This window comes from Pholcus phalangioides, unplaced genomic scaffold (assembly GCF_987345545.1).
Source record: "Pholcus phalangioides strain wild (caught in Gottingen) unplaced genomic scaffold, Ppha-v1.0 ptg000011l_1, whole genome shotgun sequence".
NCBI lineage: Eukaryota > Metazoa > Arthropoda > Arachnida > Araneae > Pholcidae > Pholcus > Pholcus phalangioides.
In genome coordinates this window covers 57,129,664-57,142,423 of record NW_028301604.1, presented here as the reverse complement: position 1 = coordinate 57,142,423, position 12,760 = coordinate 57,129,664, and the positions used below count along the sequence as shown (strand labels likewise).

Below are 12,760 nucleotides of genomic sequence, written 5' to 3'. Positions count from 1 at the left end.
TTTTTTTGTTTTTTTTTTTTGCTTTTTTTTTTTTTGTAAAAAAATGATCAGACTATGCTGTTCTTGAATCAAAAGAAATGTTTTACATAATAGATGCTTCATGTACGTGTATATCGTGCGCTTGGTTTTGAAGTACCTTCTGTCCAAAGTTGGATACATTTCGGAGTGAGTGAGTGAATTATTGTCATTTTTTGGAAAACCAGAATATATAACATCTTCCCTGAAAATAAAATTGTTGAATATCCTTAGGGCAAGAACTTTAGGCGGGGTAGTTGAATAAAAGATGCACATCGTCAGTGGACAGTGACCGAAAACATCAACGAAACTGCGTTCTGAATTTTAAAACCTTGACCTCCGATAGAAGATCCACAATATTTTTTGCAGTTACTAAACCGAAAAATTGAACACCTTTTTTCGGAGAGGTGGACTTTTGAATAATATTTGCCATGGCACCACCGATTTTTATGGAATTTATGGAAATGCAATGAGTATGACCCCTGGGAACAAAAATAGAAAAATGTAGAGTGACCGAGAACTATAAAGTATAGAAAGAACCATGATCTCTATCGAATTCATACGCAGTAAAAACATTTCATTCGTAAAAATATGAGGAAACATGATCGGAGCACCAGATGCTTCTTTTTCTGCTCATTAAAATGAAACTCATACAGATAAGTTGTAATAAATAAAATGTAGAAACTTGTTGATATTGTTCCCGCAAACCTGTGTGTTACATTATTGGAATTCATAGCATGGCTTAGCGAAACTATAGAAACATGAACACTCGTGTTTTATAAGTGATGTTTTGTCATGATCTGTATAGACATAATAATAGCAGCAAACTTAGAGGAAATACTTTTAGTTAAATTTTAATGACAGCCATTAAAATGGCAGTTTATTAATGAAAGATAGTCCAAATTAATATAAATCTTTTAATTAGCAACAAAAGTATGTGATATTTCAGTATATGTGCCATATAAACAACAATCAACATTGATGAATCAGTAATTTACAGTTACATCATGACAGTAGGTTACGGTCAAAAACTCAAAACTTTTGAAATAGACTTTCAATTAACATATATAAATTGCGGATTTACAACATTATAGTGGACCGACATGATTTAAAGTATGGTCGCAATTTTTGGATAAGATATCGACACGAAGTGGTTAAAACCTGAATTTAACCAATCCTTGTCGATCTTCTATCCAAAAATTGGGACTATAGTTTAAACCATGTCCTAAATGTTATACTGATTCAATAAATAATACTTGTATAGTTGATGAGGAAGCTCATGAATTTTTCTTCGACAGAAAAATCAAGAAACCTTAATAAGTAACCGACAATATTAAAAAAAAATTACTTTTCTATTTTACATGAGAATGCGTTGGCTATGTTAACTAGGAAAAAGAAATACATTTATGAGATCACTATATATTTCTCGTCTGAGAGAAAATGTCGCGTTATGGTTGTGGATGATAGTTAGCATCATATGGTAGTAAATTCTCAAAATACGCTGTTCAAGATAATCTAGCAATTTCATACTGATGATATTCAAACATTTTTAATTCCTATAATATACGTATGTAGGTATCAAGGACTATCACACCCTTATTTCATACTCCATTCAAGCTTTTATAATTTCCAACCAAATTAATTTCACACTGATTCACCGCAAAATAGCTCAGTGTTCTTTTTTTCTCACTCATCTAGGTGTACACAGTTGGTGTGTTTGTTGTCACTTTTGTCCTACCGATGGTGGTGTTAACATTTGTTTATAGTTCAATTGGGTGGAAAATGTGGCGCCACACCTCACCTGGGAACGCCGATGCTTCACGTGACCAACAACAAATGTTGGCGAAAATGAAAGTAAGATATTTCAAACTTTTTCCACATATGTTAAACAACAATGAACTTATAATTTTTTAAATTTAAAAATCACTAGAAAGAAATAAAATGTTTGTTTGTGATCATCGCAATAGGGAAGCTTTTAGAGGATAGAAGAACAGGTATCAAAGATCGAAGGATGAGTTTACGGGGTCCTAGCATTGTCTTCATTTGTAGCTAAAATTGATCAGGGTGAGGACTAAATTAAAGAATTAATTAGTTTGAATCATTGTTATTTTTTTAACAAAAAGGTTTCTCTAATTTGCTTTACAAGTTCGATAAAAGATTAAAAAATGTAGACATAATATTTTGTGCAAAATGCATTTCTTTCAAAAAATTGTTTGAGAACATTAATTCAAAATGAAAGAAAATATAGATTAGAAAAAAAGCAAATTGTGACATGGAAGAAATATATGGTATCGATAATTTTTTGCGAGCGAGCATTAAACATACTGTATATTACTAAAAAGTGATAGCAAATATAAGCAAACGCAGACTATATAGAATAAGGAAATAAGAATTTTTTCTGTTTTCGTATGCATACGAATTTTCAGACGTAAAATACTTGGTCTCCGTGTGAAATAACAGCAGCGTAAGATTTTGTTTTCTTAACCTTTTTTTTCCCTTAGAAAAATACAATTTATGGTTCTCGAGTTCGACACCCAACAGTAAAAATTTCCCTGCGTTCAAGTCCCAGAAGTACGAGTTTACTAATATATGGATGCACTTTCTAAAATGTTCGATGTTGTTATTTATGGCAGAACTGGGATACATCTTGTTTTTCTTCACGCATAACTACAACGCAAACTGTCTGAAATTCCAATGAGTAGTGAAGGATGTGTAAAAAATTGAAAAAAAAACTAAATTTTTTATTCTTGATTTAAAGAAGGCATCGTTGTAATTTCACTTAAAATTTTCAATTATTCAATATTGCAAATCTCATTATGGTAAGGTATATCTAAATGATTTAATATGAAACGGTTAACACTTTTGTTATGACAAATATCGAGCTAACAAACTTTTGATGATCTGTATTGCGATTGTGCTCGAGAAAATCCATGTTCAGAACAAAAAGGAAAATAAATAATAAATTAAATTTATGTGTGATTTTGGCATTTTGCATACTGTTCACGCAAACCTATTCATTCACGCTAAAAAATTAAAGGAATTTACTATATCCCACTTTTCTTGAAACATTTGTAAGCCATTTATAAGAATAATATGGTTTAGGGGAACGTCCTAAATGCGATATACTGTATTAACATGCGTTACATTATCGTTATTAGTTCTTGCTGAAATTTTTCATATAGCATGAGATGACTGAAAAACAAGATAGTAAAACTGCTATTTAGAATGTGGACTTCTGAATTTAATATAATGTAATGATAGTGGGTGTATTAGCAATTGGTACAATTACAATCACGGTAACATTTAATTTATTTTGTATTTTATTCGAACAATTTTTATATTGAAACGCTAGCTACTATCAGAATTAAAAGGGGCTTCAGCAGACAGTTATATCAAAAAGTATTTACGACAGAATCAGATTATTTGTTTATCCAAATAACAAAATACAAATACAAGACCACAACAGGCAAAATGCCAAGCAAGATGGCTGAAAAAGATGCCATAGAAAATATAGATGTCAGTTAGAACTAAAAGACAGCACAACTCCAAAATAGCAGTTTTCACGGAAAAAGTTAATACACACTGAAATAAAACTTTAAAGAAACTAAATGTGTATTGACTATAAAACTATGTAGCTGCAACTCTTTCTTTTCAATAGCAGTAATTTATTAAGCCCGCTAGTACAGTACCATTATGTTTGTACAAAAAATGCTCATTATATAGCACCTGCACTAGCAAAATCGCAGTAAGAATATAATCATTGTTTTCATAAAGTCAAAATATTATGAAACTTAAAAAAATTCATGCAAAATGAACGTGGTGAACGAAAACTGAACTTTATTGCATCGGTTGAAAACAACATCAGTTGTTTCATTTGGTCCACTCCGCTATACATAATGATTATTTACTTCACTACTCATTATAGGTAGTCAAGATGATGGCAACCGTGGTGCTATTGTTCGCATTCTGCTGGCTCCCAATACAAATCTTCAACCTGCTAATATATTTGGACCGAGATTTCATAATGCCAACTACCGACGAAGAATTTTTGACCTTTACGGCGGCTTTCTTTATATGTCACTGGCTTTCGATGGCAAATAGTTTCGTCAACCCCATCATATATTGCTTCATGAGCGAGAATTTTCGAGTAGGAAAATCTTCCAAAACATCATCGTCGCACGTTTGTAATGTGGCTTTCTCTCACTCTGTTTCTCTATAACCAATTGTGATAGCCCTCCTTTTCACTCACGCACTCTCACCATACCCCAAAGCTCTCATGTTTGCTTATATATCTTTGCGCAGTTATGGAATTCTACAGTCATTCAAAACTTCTAGATGAATGGCATTTTAGACTTTCATGCTAGCTATGATATCGAATTTAACGAGCGAGACTAAATTTTTTCGTAGTTTTTCCATCTGCATGAATTGAAAAGATGTGCGCATAACTTGAATGTAGTAATACATAAATTGGAAAGAATAAGAAAAAACTTGCCAGTACCTTGCAAAATATAAGATATTTTTGAGAATTCTTTTTTAGAAATCATTCAATAACGTGTAAGAAAAGTGAGTGAGATTTTTCTCCGAATTTCAAAATCTAGAAAACAGGTTTCGTGAATACCAAAAATTTTCTCTGTTTAAGAGTGGTTTGATATCTAATAATTCCTAGAACTACAGTATGTCTTTTCATTCGTACACAACTTGAATTCCAAAACTGCGCAAACGAAAGTTATGCCCTTGCTTAGTGTTTTGTGTATGTCTGCAATTTGTCTGTGCTACGAAAATGCATCTTCATGCTTGCTTTGTATAAGTGGGTGTTTTTTTTTTGTTTGTATGTGTGTGTGCATATATAATTTAAATTTTTTTCTTAATTTAAAAACACAATTGTGAAGAAAAACATTTAAAGACAAAAGTTTAGACGACAAAGTAGCACGAGAAAAAAAATAAAAGTTTTAATGAACAATTTTCTACGTGGGGTCCTTTACTGGCGATCGTATATCCCCTTTCAGACCTGGTACGCACAAACGTGTGGGCTGCTTTGTCTTACTACACATATATATATTTTTTTCACCTCAGTGAGTTCAGCTATGACTTCATCGATAAAACACCCATAATCCTTGAAGTCAGAGTTCAACTCCTGAGGTGCTATATGGGTATGAAAGTGATAAAGCATGAGAGATATTATTGAGATCTTTGAAGCATGTAAAATAGACGTTAGAACATGCAGAACTAAATTTTTATTAAATTTTTATGTCAGGAAAAGTTTTAGCACAGAGACGCTATACCCAATATCATGTGGACGCACGATGCAGCTTTGTTGCATGGTTAACGGACGTATCAAACGTTTGTTACTTCATCACTTCGGCGACAGAGTTATACACCGACATTTTACATTTTTCTTGGTCATCTCGATCTCCTGACCAAGTATCAATGGATGCCTGGCCATGGGAAAAGCTCGATAAACACGTAAATTGGGCTTTGCAAATCGCCAGGTTACATGGAATATCATCGAACTCTTAATGACTCAAAAGACGTCATTAAATGTGTAAAGCATATTTCTATTTCTACGTAGTTTCAAAAGTTCAAACGTTTCAAACAACGTTTACAATATATCTCGCATGCAATATACCATTGCCGGTGAAAGAGCCCACGTACAGAAATGTTCCAGTAAAGCCTTCATTTTCGGTTTCTTGCTGTCATTTTTACCCCCGTTGTCTTCAAAGCTCATGTCTTTAATATTCTCCAATGTGATTGAGTTTTGAAGAATAGGAATAATTACAACGTTTTTAAAGAGTTCAAATGGTTGTGATAAAAAGAAGTAGAGTGCATATTTAATTTATTTCGAATTTAGCCACTGTAATTGTAACCGTATGTGCTTGATCAATGTCATTAACACAGCCTTTAAGTTCATACTTGGAAATAAGTATGTATGAAAGGAATTTCATCAGTATACCTCAAGTTATTGGGGCCTATAAATTATCTTTTATAAATTAAGTTGTTTTATGACCATCCTGTATATAAATGATTATGCAATTTTCTTTGACAAACTGATCCGGGTAGTGAATTACTAACAAAAAAGAACAGCTTAGTAACTCTTTTATTAACTCTCTTAATATTTCTGAGTTTTTTTCAAGTTTCAAACATTGTTGAATTTTTTCATGGCCTACTCGCATGGATAACAGAATGGGTACGTTCATTCAAAAATATTTTTCCAAAGGATACACGAGACATAACGTGTAGGCCGAAGCGTGCTCTTTGAATTTGATGCTTCTTCCTATTTTCATGAATGTCCTTCTAAGCCGAGCTACGTTATTTCTTGAAGGAATAGGAAATATTCTATATCGGGGGTTGAAATCTCTCTCTCTCTCTCTTCTCTCTCTGAAGAATGATATATGAAGCAAAATTTCATGCTGGAGTTTGAAACTATAATTTTACTATGCTTCTATTCGTTTAATTAAAGGCTGTAGTAAATATTAAGAAATTTGCAGATAATCCTGTTTTCTATTTGCTTATGGTATCAAAAAGCAAAAAATGTTTTACTCAATGAATTAATTATGGGATAAGGTACAGCAGGTACGATTACATTTACTTATTTTTTTTATATTTCTACTTCCTAGTTCTCATTTTTCTCATACCAGAAATGAAGCAATAAGACAATTATTACCTCATTACAGTGATCAAAATTAAATTTGAAAATATAAGAAAATCGTTCTTATTAAATTCAAACACTGAAATTAAGTTACACTCCCATGTCGCAATAGGATTTTTATAAGCAATCATCTCCAACGGTGAAGATGTTTTGCTTCTTTAAAGAGAGTTTACTGCATCATAATTCCGTTAACTACATAGAAAATAGTAATACTGGTTACTTCATCAAATTTTCGTTGATATTGATATTACTAAACACCCTCGCAAACGCAAAACTTGTGATGACATATATTTAAGGCACTTTTTATAATATTTTTAAACGTTTTATAATGTTTTAAAAAATATCGTCATCAAGGGATTTACGGTAGTAAAAAAGACATCGTTGTATATATATCGATGTATTAGGATGCATTTAACATCATAAATTCCATCATCGACAATTCCAAACAAAGTTTGAAAAAAATATAGTTATAGAGATATTTATCGTTAGGCATACTTGATGTTTTGGTGAAACACTTTAAAGCCCGGTTTTCCTAGGAGCAGGTTTCTACAGCGCGCAGCGTGAAAACGCTGATCGGTTAAAAAAGCGTTTAGTTAAAATCAGCGTTTTCACGCTGCATACGGCGCAAAAGTTCTACTCCTAGGAAAAAACGAGGCTTAAGACTATGAAAAACCAGAAATTGAACAGAACTGCCGTTGTTAGGACTAAATATGCAGATAGACTCAACGATACATTACAGTTTTGGGAAATCTCCCTTCCTCAAGAGTAATATTGTTATATGCAATATTATCGCTTTACAGTCGACGCTCGTACGTACGAATTCAAATGAATTTGAATAAATAGTTCGTAAAATCAAAATTTCGCGAATGGGAATAATGTTCAAATATATGGCATATTGTTTGGGACTAGAGGACTAGTTCGTAAAACCCTGTAGGTTCGTAAAATGGAGCGACGATTGTAGATGGTATTGTTATATGAAATTTTCACCGTACAAATCTGACTGTATCGTGAGAGAATTTTTTTTACTAGCAGTATAAACACAAAATACAAGGTGGGCAAAAAGTCCGTAGAAACTTTAAAAATGAATGAAAACCGGAAAAATAACCGAAATAAGAAAAGGTTAACATCGCTAGGTCACGGGAATATTTTGAAACAGGAAAAACAACTAAAAAAATAGCCGATAGGTGGCACTGACGTACACAAGTCAAAGAAAACATACGCAAATAACAAATAGAATGCCTACAAATCGTTTATTACAGCAGTATGTTTTCACATGAGCATCACCACACAGGATAACACATTGCAGGTGAGTCACAAATCCGCAGAGTGCAGCAGGTCCACATACACGGTTTACAACGGTGAACTGGTTGTGGATTAGGAGCGTGCAAGTTCTTATATATAACCGTCTGTCTTGCATATTTTCACCGAAGTCGCTCTTAACAGCGCCACCTCCTATCGGCTGTTTTTTGAGTTATTTTGTTTTTCCCGTCTTGAAAGATCCCTATGACCTAGCGATGCTAACCCTGCAAACCGTTTTTTTTTTCAGTTTTTATTCATTTTCAAAGTTTCTACAGACTTTTTGCCCACCCTGTGAATAAACAAATATTATCCGAATTTCAAATGACATGATACAATAAATGAATATGGTATTTATGAAAATTACTTTCATTCGTCTAATGAAATGCATGATCGTTAAGCTTGTGTATAAAATATGTTTCAAATTACTTTAATGGGAATTAAATTAGAATACAGATACATTTCATATGTACTCAATGATTCGGTAGTCCTGCATATAAAAGAGCCAACTCATATGAACTCCAATAAACGAATTCAATGGTCTACTATTGGCATATGGGGCAGCAAATGGTTAACGATATTTCAATCTAATTAAATATCGGTTTAAGTGTAGGAAAATTCAGATTCTCCTTCCTCGATAATTTTCGATGTGATCTTTTCCAATGAACATTACTCTAAGAATAGTTGGTTCTGTTAAATAATAAAAGTATTTTATTGTTATTTAGATCTGTTACCGAAATGGATAAATCAACTCTAAAAATATAATTGGATTATACGCATACTGTAGTTATTATAGCCTTTTCTATATTTTGAAATAGCTCAATGCTTTCTTCTAATATTCTCGATAATTGAATTGCCAAATGTAAAAAGAATAATGTGTCTTTTTTTTTTTATTTTTATGCTTCGATGGATTCGTGTAATCGAGAAGCCAACACGTCGTTTTATGGAAAAAAATTGAATGCATTCATTAAATGTATTCCACAGATACTACTGTACAATTAAATTTTTTACTAAAAACGACTATTGGAGAAAATGTTTTTCCCCTCTGCTGAAAGCTAAAAAATGAGACATGACCCTTTATACATTTAGCGGTTCAATTACTCTCGCAGCATTTTCGTAAATCATACATATTTCTCGTGTTCATAGTATATTTTAAGTAATAACAGTAGCATTTTTGTAGTCAGTTTGCTAAATTTTCGAACCAATGTTTAGCTGCGTCTATTAAACGGGGTTCTTTTTTATGGTTCAAACCCATCAAAAATGGTTTGTCGATTTGCTTTTTATTCTAACAGATGATCAATCTCAATGCTTGAATTCCTAATGAGAATCGTATGTACTCAGCAGTTATACATAACAACAAAAGAGTGATATCACAGTTTCTCGCATGCAGCATGGAAATCAGTAAAACAGCACTAAGTTCCATTCAGTTTTATTGGTTTTTTTCCCTGCATGATTATACTAACAGTCAATAAGATCAGCTTACAGAAAATGATGCGCTTATCTGGGAAAACATACAACTTACTAAATCTTTACCATTTTTGTCAATTTTAAAATATTACTGTATTCTTGTAGTTCTCATTTTGAAGTTTAGGGCCATAGTATTGTATTTCAGTTTAAATAATGTTTTAATTTCAAAAATTATTTTAGCTAAAATGAAATACTACGCACAGTGCAGTAATGCCTCAAAAATGGACATACGATAGTATGGTTCTGAGGTGCAGAGATATCAAAGAATATTGTTTTTATTATTTTTTAAATCCTGAAGCCATTGGTGTATTCTACCTCTGTTTGTCAAATCGTACACATGAAATATCTAGTGCATTTAATTACATTGTATAGGGGTAAGCAGAATTTTGGTGCTACATTAATGCAAAACAATATTGTTAATGATCAAGCAAAAAAGTTTTTTACATCTCTGTAAAAAATCAGGAATAAATATGTCTATATCCTTTATAATATTGAAATCACATAAAGTTGTATTTTCTGAAGTTCACGAAATCTGACCGTAAGTGAACTTTGGCCGGAAACCATTACATCGCAAATTTGCAATTCAGATTTTGTTTTTTAATGGGAGCCCCATTAAGCTTCTTTAATAGGGGTAGTATATGCAGAAACCTATCCATCGTCGTTTTCAAAGATTTTGAAAACATCGAATTGCATAGAGATGAGCCAAAACAAATGAACTCTCTTGAATATTAGGACGAGAAGTTTATTGGCTGTATAAAAAACCTACTCCGGTTTCAAGTCATTTCATAATTTGCATAGAGCTTTGGCAAATAAAAAAAAATCCTTTACAAATTTGCACTACCTAATATAAATATTTTGTACTACCAGAATGTGCCTCATATGTTTCTATATTATTATCAGTATGTTATTTGACATTTTCCGTATTTTAATCTTTAACAACACATCGATAGAAATGGTTTTCACATTAATATATAAGGTATTCTGACGCATGAGAATGCGTTTTGACATTTACTTTTCTGAGTAGAAATATTAAATCAATATTATATATATATATATATATACAATAGAAATATTAAATCAATATTATATATATATATATATATATACAATAGAAATATTAAATCAATATTATATATATATATATATACAATAGAAATATTAAATCAATATTATATATATATATATATACAATAGAAATATTAAATCTGAATTATATTCTATGGAGTGACATTACTAGTGATGGAAGGAAAAAAATGCAACAAAATTACACGTTATCGCTCACAGGAACACGCCACACAATTCACATATAATGTGAAGTTTCCCAAAACAAACGGCGAATGAAAAATATATGAAAGCGATGTTCGAATTTGAAGGATAACGTATGAAATTATTGATTCTATTAAAAGAGTTAAAATCTTGAAAATATTATGGAATAAAAAATCATTCTTTCTCATAACGAATTAATAAATTTTCATGTTCTGAAAAAATTAGTACTTAGGTACATGATTAGATCAAAAAGAGGAATCTTTGAGGGTTCTAAGAAATTTATGGTGTTTTATCACAACACTCATCTTTGTGAAGAACTCCCGTGCGATTAACCATGCGATGGCAAGAGAGAGATTCCACAATAAACAAGAGATTCCACAATAAACACATCATTTTCGTTAAGTTTAACGTGTAAGAAAACAATTCATTATTTTTCTCTCTGCAAAAAAAGCACTACCATGCAGCCTACATCATTCAATAATTACCTGACCTGTCATTTCAACGCCTGAATTTGTCTTTCAGATATCAAAAATATACACTGCTCAAAACAACTAAGAGTTATTGTGATGATATATGCGGGGATATATCTAGACAATTTGGTTATAATTAGCGACATCATAACCACCTCATTTTTTTGTCCATGTTGAAAGAAAAGGGATTGAATTGCAAATGCATCACACTTTCGCGAACTTCAGAGTATGCAGGATTGTTTTTATGAAGTAAAAAATCACGTGTCACCTTCAGCCAATGGAACATGACTTGCAACGAATTTTATAAAGGCAACCGAAAAAAACGATCGAGTGCTCCTTGATCGTTTCAATGAATGAATGTCTCAGTCAATGATTCAGATATCTCAATGGCGTAATTTAGACAAATCAGAAGAATAGAGGGCTATCGGTCATCCAGAAGCAGGTCAAAGGCAATCCGCTGCAGAGGAAGCCATTGGCATTTCTCAGTGTGATTTCCCGTCTGTAGAATCGATTTTTGGAAACTGGAGACTAAGTCGAAGATCAGGTAAAAGTCGTAAGCTTTCAAAATCACAAAATGAAATCGATATTTGATACTAACAGCCAGGAGAAACCCCAGTATGAATGCAATGTACTCATCTGTAGCAACAACTTCGGGAAGTTTTTGAAAACAGTGTTTCAACTCAAACTGAGAGAAACCGACTCTAATCTGTTGATCTGTGATCACAGACTTATGGTGCACGTTGCTTTAACCAGACACTACTGTACTGCCCGCAGACGGTGAGCCCAAGAACATGTCACAGTTGTGGTCGAAATAAATTTTCCAATGCTCTATTCTCATCCGAGTAATCATCCCTTCAGATTAACAGAACCTGTGAATACGGATTGTTGATCTGAAGGGAACGTGACATCCAAAATAAACCAGCCTTCGTGCAGGAAAGTAACCGGTATGAAAGAGGACTAATGATCAGCATGGGTATCTTCATAAATGGCCGCACCTACCAGTACATCATCAGGAAGGGATTACTGACGGCTCAGCGCTATAGAGACGAGATTCTCAGATTTTGTGATCCCCTACTCTGCAGCAGTTGGAAGTGAATTCCTTATCATGGACGATAACGTAACCCCACATGTGCTCGGCTTGTGGATGACTTTTGACGAAGGAATTCTTTAAATGTAGGCTTACTGGTCATCGTGTTCTCCTGACATGAATCCCATTGAGCATATTTGAGACATTCTAGGAAAAAGGGTTTCTGGTCGACCATCACGTTCATCATTCGCCAACATGAAGAAACATTGGTGGGGGGGGGGGCTGAAAATCGCCATTCGTACCGTATATACGCCTCCTGCGTACTCGAGTTCGTACGCAGGGGGCGGAATGGTGAGTTCCATTGCATATTCATGAATTTTTTTTGCGGGGGGGGGGGGCTCAGACCCCTCACAAAATTGATTGAATTTATTGTGGGGAGGGCTCAAATGGCCTGAGTTTTCCAGGTTCCAGTATGACCCTCACAAACTGCTTAACAACTGGAAACCGCACTTTAGCAGAAGTGGGGCAGAATACCTGTCCCTCATCAATAATTTCTGCTAGTCCATGCATCAC

At 33.2% G+C, this 12,760-nt stretch overlaps 1 protein-coding gene across 2 annotated transcripts in view; it reads left to right on the top strand.

Moving 5' to 3' along the window:
- The window catches only part of LOC149080616 (RYamide receptor-like), a 74,197-nt gene that overhangs the window by 56,154 nt on the left and 5,283 nt on the right, over window positions 1-12,760 (top strand). Inside the window, exons 3-4 of one of the 2 annotated variants that reach the window (XM_089239764.1) lie at window positions 1,714-1,869; window positions 3,941-4,162. In XM_089239764.1, the coding sequence (XP_089095890.1) occupies window positions 1,714-1,869; window positions 3,941-4,162 (378 nt within the window). Of the gene's footprint in view, window positions 1-1,713; window positions 1,870-3,940; window positions 4,200-12,760 lie in introns of both variants that reach the window. The other variant, XM_089239765.1, reaches the window with a different exon arrangement.